This window comes from Phaseolus vulgaris, chromosome 3, assembly GCF_000499845.2.
Source record: "Phaseolus vulgaris cultivar G19833 chromosome 3, P. vulgaris v2.0, whole genome shotgun sequence".
Lineage (NCBI taxonomy): Eukaryota > Viridiplantae > Streptophyta > Magnoliopsida > Fabales > Fabaceae > Phaseolus > Phaseolus vulgaris.
The window spans coordinates 20,637,060-20,655,592 of NC_023757.2; the positions used below are offsets into that span (position 1 = coordinate 20,637,060).

Consider the following 18,533-nt stretch of genomic DNA (forward strand, 5'->3'; position numbering starts at 1 on the left):
CGTGCCATGCATGCAGATCACCCTCTAGGACGTGACCCTCTCTCGGGTCGTCTCTGTCCTAATGGCTCTTTAATGGTGGTGCGTATTACCGCGTCCCTACATCCCATGCACGGATCCCTCGTGAGTTGGGTCTCTCCCTACTGGTAACTGGGGGTGTGGCTTGAAAACCACATTTCTTTGTCTATCTTTACTGTTGAGGTGTCGAGACCCGAGACCTCCATGCCTTGCCTCTATGTCGCCCCCTCCACGGTCGTCCTCGCTTGTGAGTGTAAGGAGACACTCTCTTATCCTGTTGTACTTTTTAGGGATCCCACCTTCGAGGTCCCATCATGTTGACTTTGGTCAATGCCCTAGGCCGGTCAACGCTCGATGACCGGACGGTACAGTAGTTATATATGGTAAATTTATAAATATCTTTAATTTTTAAAATAAAGAAAATCAATTTAAAATAAAGAAGCAGTTTCCAAAATAAGTCAAAACTCAAAATTTCGTGATTAATTTAAATTAAATTAAAAATTAAAAAAGTAATAAAAAAAAATTATACCATAATCAATCAGCTTAAAAACAATCAATTTAAAGTCAATTACAAAATTTATAAATTCAAAACTATATAATAATAATTAAAAAAATAGTCTAAAATAGTAACTTACCAATTTTTCTACTTTTCAAATAACATGGCCACATCTAACGATAGTCAAGTGACAATAAATAAATAAAAATAAAAATTAAAAACTATTGTTGAAATTACAAAATGACAAAATAACCAAAACAAATTAATAAAATAAAATATTAATAAAGATAAAATAAAAATAAATTTGTGTACACCAAATAGTTAGAGAATCCCTTCATATATATAAGTATAGATAATTATGTTAATAAATACTTTCACTAATTAATATTAAAATTAATTTTATTAAATGGTTTAAATTTAAAAAATACTTATTTTTAAGCTGACTCGATATAATATCCAATCAAATTAAAGATGTGTAGTCTATAGATTTGTTTACTACGAAATATAAATTTATTATATTTGACCTCTACTCACTCATACTTTATCCAAACATCAATAGTGAGGACTTTTATTTTTTTTCTATTTCCATACAAAAATATAGGAAAAATATTATTGGGTTTTAAGATTTTGATACCTTAAATCTATATTGGTATTCGTATTAATATAATTTTGATAGTGTTAAAACAACAGTACTAATATAACAATTTTGATAGGGTTCAAGTTATTATAATTGTAAATATCTTAATAGGATGATTATTATTCTTACCAAAATTTGAAGATCTTTGATTGAGTTATTGATGAAGTAGAACAGTTTATGTTTAGTAAACTAGGTAGTGGATTTTAATAAAAAAAAATCTATATATCTATAAAATATAAGAAAAAATTAATAAAGGTTTATTTGATAATGATGTTAATCAATAAAAATATATATGAAAATATATACTGTAATAAATAATATAAGGTAAGTGAAAGTTGAAGTGGTACTCTTTTGTGTGTTGATATATATAGCCTTTTAAAACTATTATTTTTGGAGAATAAAATATTAACAGTGATATAATAGGTATCATTTTACCAATTCGTTATTCTTAATATTGTATTGAAAGGGAATAAACAAAAGGCTTTGTGACGGTTTATATCAGTTTTAGAATAAACAATTTCAATTTTGAAGGTTACTTACTTATGTCAATATTATCTACCATCACTTTTATTTCTCTTTTAGGTAACTTTTCTTTTCCTCTCGAAAATGTGTTTTCTATCTGTATTTTACCCCCAAAAACAACTGTATTTTACCCCCAAAAACAACAAAAGTGTGTTTGTCTCTCTGTGTTTCAAAGTTCTTAAAATAACAAAATTATACTTCTATATACTGTGGATAGCGAAGTTGTTTTTTTGGTACAGTTATGCATGTATCTTATATATAATGAAAACATTTTATTAAGTATGAATGGTGTTTATTTATGCACAGTCAGTACACAGTTTAATAAATAGAAACACATATATCTTGTTTATATATTACATAACAAAAATATATTTCTGTGACGATAATGCTCTGCACTCCCGTATATTTTCGTGACACCTCATAAGTTTTATAATTTTACAAATATTCCTTTATATATAAAAAATTAAAATATTTGAAGTTTTGGTTATGATATATATTTCTCTGTATATTTTGTATTTTTATTGTGAAATTGAATTTTTGAATTATATAATTTGTAACATATTTTAGAGTTGATGTATTTTTTTTATTGGCAAATTTGAAATTTTTTTTGTGGATGTGGAAAAAGATTTTAGATTACTGTGGTATTTTCAGATTTAATGCAATGTTATGTTTTAGATGATTTAATATGAAATGTTTGAGTTTCAAATATGCGAATCTAAAAAGTACATAAACTCTAAATTATGATACGGATTATATGCGAATCGGGTATGAAGAATTTAGTAATTAAGTTGACTTTTGGATTGAGAAATCCAAAAGTTATTTAATGCGTGAAGAATTACATTTTAAATTAAAATTTGTACCATATGACTTATAAATTGGCTCATTTGAAAGGTATTTCGAAATTGGATATTTGATTTATTTAGTGTTTTTGGTGGGAATCACCACGAATGGATAGGAGAGTGAAGCAATGCAAGTGGAGAAGGAGATGTTGGTGTACATGCGGGGTTACCTCCCAGGAGCTCTGCCGCAGAAGACGTTGTTGTTGATGTCAATCCTCATTAGGGTTCAACCGTCAGGTTACTCTTGAGAGATGTTTGCGATAGAAATTGTGGATTTCTCATAACTATCTTTGAGATCTAGCTTTGTTTATCTTTTTAAATTATTTTTCCTTTTACAAATGGACTTTGAGAGTGTCCCTATATAGGGAGTCCCTATAGACAAAATAGAAAAAGGAAGAAGGTGAAACACTATTTGAGGCTTTATGGTTTTATTTATTTTTATTGGAGGACAATACTCGTTATGGGTGTGAAAAACATATCAAGGTGCAAGAAGAAGCAGTCTCCTGTTTTGACAACAAAAAAAGAAGAGTGAAAATGGCAAAGCCCAGACAAAAATGTTTGTAGGTACAACAAAAATACAGAAAAAGTGCAAGCCCAAAATTTCACTTGGGTTGTCTTTTTTGGTAAGAACTTGAGTTGTCTAATTAATTATTGGAAGAAAGGAGTTTTATTTGTACCTTAATTTTTGTTTTCATATTGAGGGAACACTCTTACTCTTTTATTCCCAATTATGCATTATTCATCTTCTTTGTTTCCCTCTCAACGTCAATATCTTCATATTTTCACCTTGCCAACCATTTTCCTTATCCATTTGATGGTTTCAAAGAATTATCCGTATCTTCTCTTCATCTGATAGTTTTGATGTTTTTATATTAACCAATTTATTAAAGTCTAGATTTTTCAAATGTATTATAAAAACGAATTTTCGAAATGCAAGTTAGTGTTGTTTGAAAATTATTTTCCAGAAGATTTATACATTCCAGAAATTGTTTGTGAAATATATATAAAATTAATCATGTCTAGAAACCAGTCTTGGGAATGTAATGAATTATCTCTCGTAAACTAATTTCTATATATGACAAGTGCCATTTTTTTTTTAAATTACATATTTTTAATTATAAACTCTAGCTAGAAATTAATATTATTAACAAAAAATGTAGGAGAAGAAAACATGATGAATCAATGCAACACCATTGTCTCCATATATAACCAGGAAGAAGCTTTGTTTTCTTGAGAAAAGAATCTTGAGCTGATATATATAAAAAGATTATCAACACAGAAGCTTCCATAAACTGACAAAACACTTAGGAAAATATATATGCCTATACGTACAGTTATCATCATCAGTTAATATATACATATAAAAGTATAAAGTTCAAAGCATAAGGTGGACACACTTTGGTGGTGGTGGTGGTGGAAGTTTCTTCCGCCGCTCCCTTAAAAGTGATATCATGCATTGTTATAATTATTATTATTTATAAGTTGGTCAAAGTATGTTATATAAGGTGCATTCCACCATTGCTTATGGACCGCAAACCTAACTCATCTTATTAAATCCCTCTTATTGTGGCCAAAGAACATTTAAGAAAACACTACAGACAGAAAGACCTACCTCATTTCAGTGTGTGATGCCTATATTAGGTAAACTTTGTTTCCATTCTTTAGGAAAAACATTGGTAGATACTAATATAAGACAAAGAGCTGAAATAAGATTGTCTATAAAAATATATATGGGATTCTCTAATTTTTATTTACATTTTTTTCTATTTTACTCATAATAATTTTATATTTATAAAAATATAAGTAGGAATTTTACCATATAATGTACATAAATTGTTTTCCTTATTTTACCCATAATAATTTATAATAATATATATATAATGAGGATTTCTCTAGTACACAAATTATTATTATTTTACCCTTAACAATTCTATATTCATGTATAATTTCATGTGCATACAAACTATTTCCCTATTTTTTCTTTAATAATATTTTTAAATCACAATATAAATTTGACATTAATTAAAACTATGAAAATAAAATAAAATAAAAGCATAGTGAAGTAAAAAAAAGTAAATATATAAAAGAAATTAACCTACAGCGGAAACTGACTACTCACATCTTGTATACACGGCACGTGTTTAGAATGTTTGATTCTATATAATTAAACTTTTATATATATTACAACATTACTTCAATACAATAAAATGTATAATAAATAATGTATTTAATTATTTTTTTCATTATATAATAAAAAAATCACATAAAGTAATTATAAGTAATAACAAATATGTCCTTTTATTTATAAAAAGATTGTGTAAGCAACCACATAATGTTTTCACTAGTATAAATAATTAGAATAAGAGATATGATAAGAGAAAGATATACACTAATGATGAAAATAAAATAGACTAATTAGTGTTGACATAGTAATAACCACCTATCATCTATTACACTATTTTTGGATCAGGGGTGCACTGTTGTTGCAGACGGAAGTGAGGATACACCTTGTTTGGATAAATGAGTATGCAACGATGGGAGAGCGCGAAAGTGGATGATATTAAGTTTGGATACACTTTGTGTTATTAAGTTTGTGCCCCTTTTATTCTTTCAACTTTTCTTACCTGGGTTGATCATACACTGCACGCATACACAAATTTATTCCATACAAAGATTCTTAAATTTGACACAGAGAATCTTGTTGACTATCTTAAATGCAATGCTTAGGTCTAGGTGAAGTTCATTAATATAACACATATCACGAGTTATTTATGTAACCTAAGATTATCGTGAACATTGCATTTGTATTTGTATTATTGCTTGACTATTTTCGTTTGGAGAGTGAGTAGAGTGCGAGTGATAATTGTTGGAGATGGTGTTAAGTGAGGTGTGCCAATTTCATCTTCCAAGTCAGGTTAGGTATGTTTTACATTTTACACACACCCTAATCGATTAACCTTGTAAAAACACATCATACACAATCAATTAAGTCCTACAAAACAATTCATAATCGATTAAGCAAAAGGCATAATCAATTACCTTCTATTTTTTGTAGCATATATTTTGAGTGTTAATGGGAGCATAATTGATTATGCTGTTAAAATTGTTTTTATAATCTATTATGTTTGTTTTCGAAGGCAAGACATAGTCGATTAGGCTCGTGAAAATTGTAAATAATCGGTTATATTGTTTTTTTTAAGGTAAAACATAATCAATTATGTTCTTATTTTTTTCAAATTTTTCAGTTTCAGTTTTTTGATAAATTTTTCTTTGGTTTTTTAATTTGATGTAGGTGTTTTTAGGTCTTTTGTTGATGCAAATTCTTGACGCACAACTTCATCTTCATCCATAATATTCTTGTGTTCTTTTCCAGAGGTAACTTTTGTTTGAAATTTATATTATGTTTATTTTTATTGTATTCATGAGTTTATTCATGTCTTTATTTATTATGTATTTAATTTAGTTAATTTATTTTACAATTGATTAATTTGATTAAGTTTGTGGTAGAGTCCATTTTAATATTCAAATTTTAAAATTATAAATACTTATATTAATTTTTATTATTAATCATAATTGAACCGATAGAGTAACTTACATTAAAAAATTTGACTAATTATTATTTTTTATTTTATTAACCAGAATCCATTTTTATATTGATTTTTTTTAATTATAAATATTTATATGACTTTTTTATATTATAGAATTGAAATCATGGAGTAATTTTAAATTAAAAATATTTATGTAATTTGTTATTTAGTTATTATAATTAGTTTTTAGGGTAACTGTAGTGGTGTAGTTTTACACCGAAACGATAATCGTATTTGTGGTTGTAATTGTAAGAAAAATGTTGTAGAGACACTTACTCGTAATTATGGTTGTCAATGAAAAGCTAAACATTAGATGGATAACGATATGAATTCTACGAGACATTTTGATGAGGTAGAAATGACAGATTTTGAGGACACAGTTGAAATTTATAACGATCTTAGTTTTGCGAACATGAATTTAATTGCACAAATACAAAAAAAAATTAAAAAAAAAACTTAAGATGCATCAGTGATGATCCTTTGTATGATTGTTTTTGGATTGAATTTGTTATGTATGATACGTACTACGACGAACTCTATTACCAAGTTCCAACCACAAAAAGGGCATCGCAGACAACAATTGATGGAGTAATAGGTGCACATTGAATGTTGTTGTGACATTATTCGCATGAGACAAGAAACATTCTTTCAATTATGTCAATGAATAAGGGAAACCAGACTTGTTAAAGATGCATATTGATCAATCGTGGAAGAACAAGTTTCCAAATTTCTCCACATTATTGAACATAATATGAAGAGTCGAAGTGTTTCATTCTTCTTTCATCGGTTTGGAGAAACAGTTTCCCGTCACTTTCATAATGTCTTGAGTGCGATTTAAAGGTTGGAGGCAGAATTCTCAATTCAACCGAATGGTACTGTTGTACAACCGCAGGTCTTAAACAATAACCGATTTTACCCCTACTTTAAGGTTTGTTTATGACAAAATTGCTTGAAGGGCTAGGTGTTGCTTGTGTGTGTTCTGGGTAGTTTGAATTTTTAAATCCACTCTTTGTTATGATCCAAACTTGTTTTAATCAAGATCTTTTGAAAAAAATAATGTTTTCTAAGGAAGTGGAAAAACAACCAGTTCTTTTTTCATTTCAATCGGTTGTTTTACACTTAGTGGTTTTTGAAAAGGATTTGAAAAGCTTGACTTTGTTTGGCTTTGTTGTCAAACCAATTCAACCGGTTGATTTGAGAAATCAACTGATTGATTTTTAAAAATTCTTAATAGAATCTGTTAAGTTTGTTAAATATGTCTTAAATGATTCAAAACTGATTTGGCTCTTGCATTAAATGTTTTTAACAGCTTTTTGGAGTATAAAAAATCTATTATACGCTCCTAGTTGTTATGAAATCAAATTATACCTTTCAAATCAGTTTTCTCCAAGATTGCTTTAAGCTTTGGATTCTTTTAAAGAGTGAAATAGGATTGCTTTGTATTTTTCAATTCAATCTTTTGATTGTATCAAGTGTGATCATTCCTTTTCTCTCTTGATCTCTGTAATTTTGTAAAGACTGGTGTGTGCAGATCTAGAAGGTGTTCTGATATGTGGTGTATTGTTAGCTAAAGGAGGTGTGTGTACTTTAAGGATTCAAGATCACCTCTTTGGTGTGTGGTTTGTAATCAAGTTTTTTTTTATTGCTTAGTGGATTGCTAAGAGGTTTCTGAGTACTGGATGTATCTCTTGGTTAAGAGTGAAGTAGTATAAATTTCCTGTGTGATCTTTGTTGAACCAAGTGGGTTCAAGCTTTGAAGAATCCAAACCCTATGAAGGTTGATGAAAGGCTACATGTGCTTGATGTTGTTGAGCTGTCTTTTAGATAGGTTCTGGGGTAGAATTAAAAGAAAAGTGTTTTTTAAACTAAGTGAAAAACAACCTGTTGTTTTGTCGAAACAACCGATTGTTTTATACTTAGGTGTTTTTAGAAAAGGTTGAAAACTGTTTTTCAAATGGTTGAGCTGTCAAAACCAAAACAACCGATTGATTCGTGGAAACAACTGATTGTTTGTTTTGATACCATAACAGAAAACTGTTTTGTGCTTTGACTGAGCATTAAATGATTTTCTAACTGTTTACGCTCAAGTTTTTAATGCTTTAACCAATCTTTAAATGCAATGAATAGTTTGTTAAGATTTGATAACAAACAAAAACTTTGATTATATACAGAAAAACAGATTTGAGTTTTTCACTGATTTTTGATTAAGAGAAAAAGTTGAGATTGCTTAGAGATTGAGATTGATCGAAGAGTGGGAGTTAGGATTTTTTGCTTGTATTGATTTCAGATTCGTTCTGTAACAAGTGTAATTCTTTGTACTGTTGAAAGAAACTTTCTGTGTGTTGTTGAGAAGTGTTGTGTGTTCTTGAGGGGATCAAGATCAGCATTCTTAGTGTTGGTGTGTTTGACCAAAGGAAGTGCGTGTCTTGAGGGTATCAAGGTCACTTCTTTGGTTGTGTTGTAAGTGATCTATGGTTGATTGCTTAGTGGATTTCCTCAGTGGTTTCTGAGAAGACTGGATGTAGCTCTGGGTTTAGAGTGAACCAATATAAATCTGTGTGTGCATTTTCTCTACCCCTTAACTCTTTAAATTCAGTTTTTATTTTTGTAAACTGGTATAAACAACCGATTGTTTCTGCAAAACAACCGATTTTTTTTCTAGTGCTGTGCTTTTTGCTTTGTGTTTTGAAAAACTGATTTCTTAATCAAGACATTCTCGGAGTAATTTCATTCAAGGCTTAAAAGTTTTCAAAAACCCTTTTTAAACCATTCACCTCCACTCTAGTTTAAAGCCATACATTCTAACAATTGGCATCAAGAGCTTGGTTCTTGAAAGTTATTCAAGTTGATCCAAAAATCTTTTTTCTATGGCTGGAAAACAATCTTTTGAGGAAGGTGCTTCAATCTATAAACCACCTTTATTCTGTGGATTGAATTACAAGTATTGGGAGGCCAAAATGAAAATCTTTGTGGAATCTATTGATCAAGGAATTTGGGATTCAATTGAGAATGATCCTTTCATTCCAAAGTTTAAAAAGGATGGTTCTTTAATTGCAAAACCTTGGTCCCAATGGACCAATGATGAATGTAAAATGGCCAAGCTTGATTGCACTGCTCAAAACATAATGCACTAGATACTAATGAGTTTTTCAGGGTATCAAAATGCAAAACTGCTAAAGAGATGTGGGACACACTCAAGGCTGCTCATGGAAACATCAATGAACCAAAGGAGACAAGGTCAAGAAGTCAAGCAAGAAGGAAAAGAAGGCAAAACAAGAAAAGCCTCAACCTCTGCTTCATGGCCAGAAAGGAAGATGACTCAAGTAGTGTAAGTTCATCTAACTCCTCAAACTCTGAAAATTATAGTCAATTGCTTCAAGCCTTTCAAGAAACGCATGAAGAAGCCAACCGATTGGCCCTCTTGAACAATCGATTAAAGGGAATGAATAGCTGGCTTGAAAATAGAGTCAAATCACTAGAAGAGGAATTAGAAAATTCAAAAACAGATTTTGAAAACCTTGAAATTGTTTACAAAAACTTCTCTTGCAAGTGTGATACTCTTGTTTGTGAAAATTGCGAAAATCTTGAAAAGAAGGTCCACTATCTTGTTAAAACTGTGGATAAGCTTTCTAAAGTACAATCTTTGAGAATGTCTTGGCATCTCAAAACTGTGTTTTTGGAAAAGCTGGATTGGGTTTTAACCCACAAAACAAACAAGATAGATTTTCAAAGTCATTTTTGAAAATGCCAGAAAAACAACCGATTGGACCATCGAAACAACCGATTGTTACATGCTTCTACTACATGAAAAGAGGCCATTTTGTGAGGTTCTGTAAAATCAGAAAATATGCTGTTCCTAGGGGCTTTATGAAGTGGATTCCTAAGTGCAGTAAAAGTTCAATTGATGAATGTAAACCAAATGGACCCACATTCATAAGGGGACCAAATCTTTGTACTTGAAAATCTTCTTTGTAGGAAAACTTGGAGGAGAGCATGCAACAATGGTACTTGGACAGTGGATGCTCCAAGCATATGACAGGGGACAAATCAAAGTTCCTGAGTATCTTCATTAACCAAGAAGGGCATGTCACCTATGGGGACAACAACAAGGGAAGGATTCTTGGGAGAGAATCCATAGGAGACAAAGACATCTTGGTAATCCATGATGTGCTCTATGTAGAAGGACTAAAGCACAATCTGCTGAGCATTAGCCAACTATGTGACAAGGGATATCAAGTGATGTTCAAGACAAACACATGTGAATTTTGTCTACCCAACACCAAAGAGGTAATGTTGGTAGGTAAGAGAATCAATAATGTTTATCTTCTAGAAATCTCTTCACCATGTTCAATTGGTTGTCTTCTATCCAAGCAAAATGAATCTTGGCTTTGGCATAGAAGAATTGCTCATATTCACATGAATCACTTGAACAAGTTAATTTCAAGGGATCTTGTGATTGCGCTACCAAAGCTCAAGTTTGAGAGGGATCACATTTGTGAAGCTTGCCAAAAAGGGAAACAAGTGAAAAACTCTTTTAAAATAAAAAATGTTGTTTCTTCTTTAAAACCTCTTGAGCTACTTCACATGGATCTCTTTGGGACCCTCAAGAACTATGAGCCTTGGTGGAAATTACTATGCTCTTGTTATTGTTGATGACTTTTCTAGGTTCACTTGGACTCTCTTCTTGGAATCAAAGAGTGATGCCTTTTCTGCATTCAAGAAGCTAGCAAGAAGGTTGCAAAATACAAAGAACAACAACATAGGCTCTATTAGAAGTGATCATGGAGGAGAATTCCAAAATGAAAAGTTCAGCAAGTTCTGTGAAAAGATGGGGATTTTGCATAATTTCTCTGCTCCAAGAACTCCACAACAGAATGGTGTGGTAGAGAGGAAGAACAAGTCTCTTGAAGAGCTAGCAAGGACAATGCTTAGTGAATCATCTCTTCCTAAGTACTTTTGGGCTGATGCAGTGAGCACCTCTTGTTATGTGATGAATAGAGTGCTTATTAGGCCTATTCTAAAGAAGACTCCTTATGAAATCTTCAATGGAAGGAAGCCTAACATAAATTATCTCAGAGTTTTCGGTTACAGTTGTTTCATTCTCAACAATGGAAAGGAAAACTTGGGGAAGTTTGATGAGAAAGCTGATCTTGACATCTTCATAGGGTATTCTCTCACAAGTCATGCATACAGAATCTACAACAAGAGGTTGATGACTGTAGAAGAGTCAGTTCACGTTGTCTTTGATGAGGTAGATCACAGAAACATCCAAATCCCGAAGACCAATGCTGAAGAGGATGAACAGAGCATCAGTTTGGAGAAGCTGGAAATCTATGCAGAAAAACAACCGGTTGATTCGCAGAAACAACCGATTGGAATTCTGCAACAGAGTGAGCTGCCCAAAGAGTGGAGGATTCCTAGAGATCTGTTAGTGGAAAACATCACAGGGCAGATAAAGGAAGGTGTCTCCACATGTAGTTCCATCTCAAACTTCTGCAGGCACACAACTTTCGTCTCACAAATTGAACCAAAGAAAACTGATGAAGCTCTCAAGGATGAAAAGTGGGTTGAAGCTATGCATGAAGAGTTGAATCAGTTTGCAAGGAATGAGGTATGGTTTCTTGTCCCTAGAACAGTTGAGATGAACATCATAGGTTCGAAGTGGGTGTTCAGAAACAAGTTGGATGAAAATGGTGTGATCACTAGGAACAAAGCAAGGTTAGTTGCCAAAGGCTACAATCAAGAGGAGGGCATAGATTATGGTGAAACCTTTGCCCTTGTTGCAAGGTGTGAGGCTGTGAGGCTGCTGCTGGATTTTGCTTCTATGAGTGGTTTTAAACTCTTCCAAATGGATGTCAAAATTGCTTTCTTGAATGGCTACATCAATGAGGAAGTGTATATAGATCAACCACGGGGCTTTGAAGATCATCAACATCCCAGCCATGTCTTCAAGTTGAAGAAAGCTTTGTATGGACTGAAGCAAGCTCCAAGGCAGTGGTTAAGCAAACAAAGGATGGGATCTTTCTATGTCAATCAAAGTATTACAAGGAGATTCTCAAGAAATTTGAAATAGAGAGTTGCAAAGAAGCAAGCACTTCAATGCCATCAAGCTGCTACATGGATGCTGATGCTGCTGGAAAGGGAGTAGATCAAACCAAATACAGAGGATTGATTGGCTCTTTGCTATATCTAACCGCTAGTAGGCCGGACATCATGTTTGCGGTGTGTCTTTGTGCAAGATATCAAGCAAATCCTAAAGAGTCACACTTCAAAGCTGCAAAAAGAATTCTGAAATATCTTAAAGGAACATCAACTGTTGGGTTATGGTATCCTTCTCACTCTCCAATTCATTTAATTGGTTATTCAGATTCTAACTTTGCAGGTTGCAAGCTAGATAGGAAGAGCACAAGTGGAACTTGACACCTTCCTGGCTCAAGCCTAATCTCATGGCATAGCAAGAAACAAGCATGTGTTGCTCTCTCTACTGCTGAGGCTGAGTATATAGCTGCTGGAAGCTATTGTGCACAGATTTTGTGGCTCAAACAACAACTTGCAGACTTTGGATTACAAATCAGCAAAGTCCCTTTGATGTGTGATAACACAAGTGCCATCAATCTTACCAAAAATCAGATTTAGCACTCAAGGACCAAACATATTGAGATAAGGCATCATTTCATCAGGGATCATGTAAGCAATGGGAACTGTGAAGTGAAATTTGTGGAGACCAAACTGCAGTTAGCTGATATCTTCACTAAACCACTACCAAAAGAGAGGTTCTTCTTTCTAAGAAATGAGTTAGGTATCATTGATCTTAATAATCTCTCCTAAATCTGTTTTGATGTTAAAGTCTATTTGTGAAGACAAATAGGGGGAGAATTAGTTGGTTCTTGTGTATCTTTCTCTGAAACTGTTTAAATTTGTTAAAATCTCTGATATAAAACTATTTTCTGCTGCTGCTGATAGAAACAACTGATTGTTTCGTGTAAACAACCGATTGTTTATCAGGAAATATGCTTTCAATGTGTGAAAATCTAACCTGCTGCTGTAAGAAGCATTGGACTGTATATATGCTATTTTTGCAGATACTGCTTCAGATTCAATCAAATCAAACACAAGCACCAGGGATTTGTCTTCATCAAATAGGGGGAGATTGTTGAACCAAGTGGGTTCAAGCTTTGAAGAATCCAAACCCTGTGAAGGTTGATGAAAGGCTACATGTGCTTGATGTTGCTGAGCTGTCTTTTAGATAGGTTCTGGGGTAGAATTAATGTATAATCCACTCTTGATTGAATCCAAAGCATAAACACTCTCAATCCTTTTAAAAGAAAAGTGTTTTTTAAACTAAGTGAAAAATAACCTGTTGTTTTGTCGAAACAACCGATTGTTTTATACTTAGGTGTTTTTAGAAAAGGTTGAAAACTGTTTTTCAAATGGTTGAGCTGTCAAAACCAAAACAACCGATTGATTCGTGGAAACAATCGATTGTTTGTTTTGATACCATAACAGAAAACTATTTTGTGCTTTGACTGAGCATTAAATGATTTTCTAACTGTTTACGCTCTAGTTTTTAATGCTTTGACCAATCTTTAAATGCAATGAATAGTTTGTTAAGATTTGATAACAAACAACAACTTTGATTATATACAGAAAAACAGATTTGGGTTTTTCACTGATTTTTGATTAAGAGAAAAAGTTGAGATTGCTTAGAGATTGAGATTGATCAAAGAGTGTGAGCTAGGATTTTCTGCTTGTATTGATTTCGGATTCATTCTGTAACAAGTTTAATTCTTTGTATTGTTGAAAGAAACTTTCTGTGTGTTGCTGAGAAGTGTTGTGTGTTCTTGAGGGGATCAAGATTAGCATTCTTAGTGTTGGTGTGTTTGACCAAAGGAAGTGTCTGTCTTGAGGGGATCAAGGTCACTTCTTTGGTTGTGTTGTAAGTGATCTAGGGTTGATTGCTTAGTGGATTTCCTCAGTAGTTTCTGGGAAGAATGGATGTAGCTCTGGGTTTAGAGTGAACCAATATAAATCTGTGTGTGCATTTTCTCTATCCCTTAACTCTTTAAATTCAGTGTTTTTTTTTGTAAACTGGTATAAACAACCGATTGTTTCTGCAAAACAACCGATTGTTTTTCTGGTGCTATGCTTTTTGCTTTGTGTTTAGAAAAACTGATTTCTTAATCAAGACATTATCGAAGTAATTTCATTCAAGGCTTAAAATTTTTCGAAAACCCTCTTTAAACCATTCACCCCCCTCTAGTTTAAAACCATACATTCTAACAATCTTTCTATCCCTTATCTCCTTTAAATCTGTTTTAGCTTGTTTTTTATTCACTGCTGAAAAAAACAACTAGTTGATTCTCATAAACAACCGGTTGATTTTCTGGAATCAACTTAAAACAATTTTATTTGTTGGTTGATCTGGTTTCTTGTTCTTTGATTCTTTAGTGAACTTCACTCTACCTTCAATATTTGTGAAAAACGTTTATAAACAATTCACCCCCTCTTGTTTAAGGTTTACAATTCCAACAATTGGCATCAAGAGCTAGGTTCTTGAAAGTCATTCAAGTTTTGATCCAAAAATTTGTTTTCATGCTTGATAAACTACCTTTTGGGGAATGTGCATATATTAATAGACCACCTTTGTTTTGTGGTGTACATTACCAGTTTTGGAAGGTAGAAATGAAAATCTTTGTAGAATCAATTGATAAAGGAATTTGGGATGCAATTAAAAATGGTCCTTTTGTTCCTATGCTTGAAAATGATAAAGTGATTTCTGAAAAATTATGGTTCCAATGGGCTGAGCATGAAAGCAAAAAGGCTCAATATGATTGTATTGCAAAGAATATTATTGCACATGCCTTAAGTTCTGATAAGTTTTTCAAGGTGTCTCAATGTGAATCAACAAAGGAAATGTGGGATACTCTAGAAGTCACTCACGAAGGAACAAATGATATGAAGAGAGCAAGGAAGCATGCTCTCATCCAAGAATATGAGATGTTTAGGATGCATAAAAGGAAGACAATTGCTAAGGTACAAAAGAGGTTTACTCATATTGTCAATCACCTCATGAGTCTTGGGAAGATGTTTGAAAAAAGGGATCTAAAGTTCCTAGACATATCATGGCAGCCCAAGGTCACTACTATCTCTGAGTCTAAGGATTTAACCTCTGTGACTACTGCCTCACTGTTTGGAAAGCTCAGAGAACATGAGTTAGAGATGAACAGATTGAATGTTCAAGAAAGTGGGGATAAGCTTGTGAGGAACATTGCCTTAAAGGCTGTTGGACACGAAAACTGTCAAGATTCAAGCGATGACAGTGAAGGAGAAACTCTAAGTTTGCTGACTAGGAAATTCAGAAAATTCCTGAAGAAAAACAGCAGCAAGAATGAATCTTCCATCGGGTAAAATAGCAAGAAACTTAATGATTTTAATTCTAACAAATATACCTGGTTTGGAGGTGGAGAACAGTGACATATTAAAGTTGATTGTCCCAATAAAAAGAGCAAAGAGAAAAAGGGTCACAAGAAGTATAAGAAGAAAGGATAATCAAGAAGAGCATGCAACGATGATTCATCCTCAAACTCATCATTTTGAAAAATTTGGAATTGATTTATGATGACTTTTTACGACAAGTGCACCGCATTTGTCAGAAGTAATAATTGTCCCTAAGGACGGATATCGATCTCACAAGGAACAGTGAATTATCAAGTACAATAATCGCTAAATATAGAACAAAGCAATTAAAAGTGTATTGAAAGTGGTTGTGTTGGCGATGATTAATAAGAAAACAGACAAAGAAATAGTTGTTTCAATTGGAAAAATAGGGATTAGGTTTCATCTCTCTCACTCTCATGTATTTTGATTAACATGTCAATATTAAGTTCTTTAATTGAAATTGATGCCCGTATAAAAATAATTTATATCAATTCCTCGCATATAAAATCCTTAAGAATGTTCCCAAACTATCGATCCCTCGCATAATTATAAGAACAACTTAGAACGAAGCTCAGACGTTAATAGCAATTAACATTTCAAGTCTATTCCTAACACTCAAATATGTTAAGTATTGTTGTTTAGGTCTAAACCCTAAAAATATCTCCCGGTCAGATTTAACATTATCAATTTGTCACGGAAAGTTAAAAGTAAAACAACAATACCAATAAGCTATCAAGAACTGAATATTAATATATAAGATATCACCTCAATACATAAGAGTTGAGCAGATTACTCCTAATCCCAAAAGGTAGAATTAGCTACGCATACTTCTAGCACCTCTCATTCTCCCAATTGGTTACAATTCACTCTATGGTGTTTTCCTCTCAATCTGGCACACTAGGGTTGAGCCTCTAGCCTTCTATTTATCCTAGTTTTCTAGGGTTAGGTTGTTTCATGTGTCGCGCTAATGGGCTAAATGATAAAACATAAAAAAGGCCTAATCTTTCTTTGCATCTTTTTCCATTTTGGGACCTTCCATCTTTATCTTTTTAGCTCAAATCATTCATCTTAAATCCAAATCTTCAATCTTCCTTAGAAATATGCAATTAACACCAAATTTGGGAATAAAATACTCTTATTCAAATAAAGATCATAAAAATGTAAAAAGGTATAAATTCATAAATTAGGGATTATTTTATATGTAAATTAGCAATAAATCCTCATAAGTGCCTATATTTTAATATGAAACATTACTGAAATTAGGCACTTATCAATTTACAAAAACTCTTCTTGCAAATGTGACTCAAGTGTTTGTGAAAATTGTGAATCTCTTGAAAATAATGTTCACTATCTTGTGAAAACTGTGGATAAGCTTTCAAAAGGAAAATCAAACTTTAAGACTGTTCTGGCATCTCAAAATTGTGTTTTTGGAAATCTGAACTGGGTTTTAAGCCACAGAGTAAGAAAAGTGGTGTTTCAAAGCCTTATTCAACCATTAGGCAAAAACAACCGATTGAAAAGTCGAAACAACCCGTAGTTTCATGCTTCTATTGTATGAAAAATGGTCATTCTGTCAGATTCTGTAAAATTAGAAAATTTTGTGTTCCTAATGGTGTTATGAAGTGGGATCCTAAGAATCCTAAGGCTTCTAATGATCCAATTAAGGCCAATGGACCCAAATTTGTTAGGGGGACCAATCCTTGCTACTTGATCTTATCTCTTGCAGGGCTCCTTGATGGAAAATAAGCACATGTGGTACCTGAACAATGATTGTTCGAAGCATATGTCAGGGGATAAAACCAAATTTGTCAATCTTCTCCTCAAGCATGAAGGTCATGTGACTTATGGTGACAACAACAAAGGGAAAATTCTTGGAAGAGGAACCATTGATGATAAGAACTCATTCTTGATTCATGATGTGCTGTTTGTGGAAGGACTTAAGCACAATCTCCTTAGCATAAGCCAGCTGTGTGATAAAGGTTATCAAGTAACCTTCAAGCCCAACATGTGTGAGATACGGCTGCCCAAATCACAGGAAGTATTGTTGATTGGTAAAACAATCAACAATGTTTATCTTCTTGATATCTCACATTCTGCATCTATTGGTTGTCTTCTCACCAAGCATGAGGAATCATGGTTATGGCATAGAAGAATAACACATATTTACATGCATCATCTAAATAAGTTGATCTCTAAGAATATTGTGGTAGGTTTACCCAAACTCAAGTTTGTGAAAGACCATATATGTGAAACATGTCAAAAGGGGAAGCAAATTAAACATTCTTTAAAACTCAAAATTGTAGTTTCTACTTCAAAACCAATTGAACTGCTACACATGGATTTATTTGGTCCTTCAAGAACCATGAGTCTTAGTGGTAACTGTTGGGTCTATTAGTGTCTAAGTTCAAGAGGGGAGGGGTGAATTGAGCTTATAAAATTTTCTCAAGAACACACAATTTTTCAGTATTCCAGAGGCAAAAAGAACAGATTGTTTTTACATGAAACAAATTGATTCTTCAGAGCAGTCTTGGCACAATTTGAATTTTGTTCAATGTAAAATTGTGATCAACAGAGAATTATGACAGAACCAGATCAGCTTAATATAGTGAGGATGAAGGATACAGCTATGCTTAGAAATCAATCAAAAGTTACACAACACAAGATTTCAAGAAGTATGATCCTTTCTTAGGTTTTAATGAATGATCAGTTTGTTCACAATTCACTTAAACCATTATATGCAGCAACCTTGTATATGATCAGAAAACTTCAACAAATCAGGAAGAACAGTTTTCACTTAACCCAGAATTAACAGATTCAATTTAAAAAGAACAGATTTAGTTCTTGACAGAATTAAGCAAAAAATCAGAAAAGAGTGCAGGGATGAGAATACAAGATACACACGTTTTTATACTGGTTCACTCATACAGAGCTACATCCAGTCTCACCTTACCCCAAGGTGGAATTCACTAAAAACAGTACCAATCACTTACAAAACCAGC

General features: G+C 32.6%; 1 protein-coding gene across 1 annotated transcript; it reads left to right on the forward strand.

Moving 5' to 3' along the window:
* The first annotated feature begins 14,778 nt into the window (after positions 1-14,778).
* LOC137839323 (uncharacterized) lies at positions 14,779-17,929 on the forward strand. Its single transcript, XM_068648444.1, has 3 exons — positions 14,779-15,500; positions 17,112-17,217; positions 17,261-17,929. The coding sequence occupies exons 1-3, from the start codon at positions 14,779-14,781 to the stop codon at positions 17,927-17,929; spliced, it is 1,497 nt and encodes a 498-aa protein (XP_068504545.1).
* Positions 17,930-18,533: the final 604 nt, after the last annotated feature.

Coding starts and splice junctions, on each gene's coding strand:
- LOC137839323 (XM_068648444.1), top strand. CDS start 14,779: ATGAAAATCTTTGTAGAATCAATTGATAAAGGAATTTGGGATGCAATT. Junction 15,501..17,111: donor AAGAATGAATCTTCCATCGG/GTAAAATAGCAA, acceptor TCATTCTGTCAG/ATTCTGTAAAATTAGAAAAT. Junction 17,218..17,260: donor AGGCCAATGGACCCAAATTT/GTTAGGGGGACC, acceptor TATCTCTTGCAG/GGCTCCTTGATGGAAAATAA.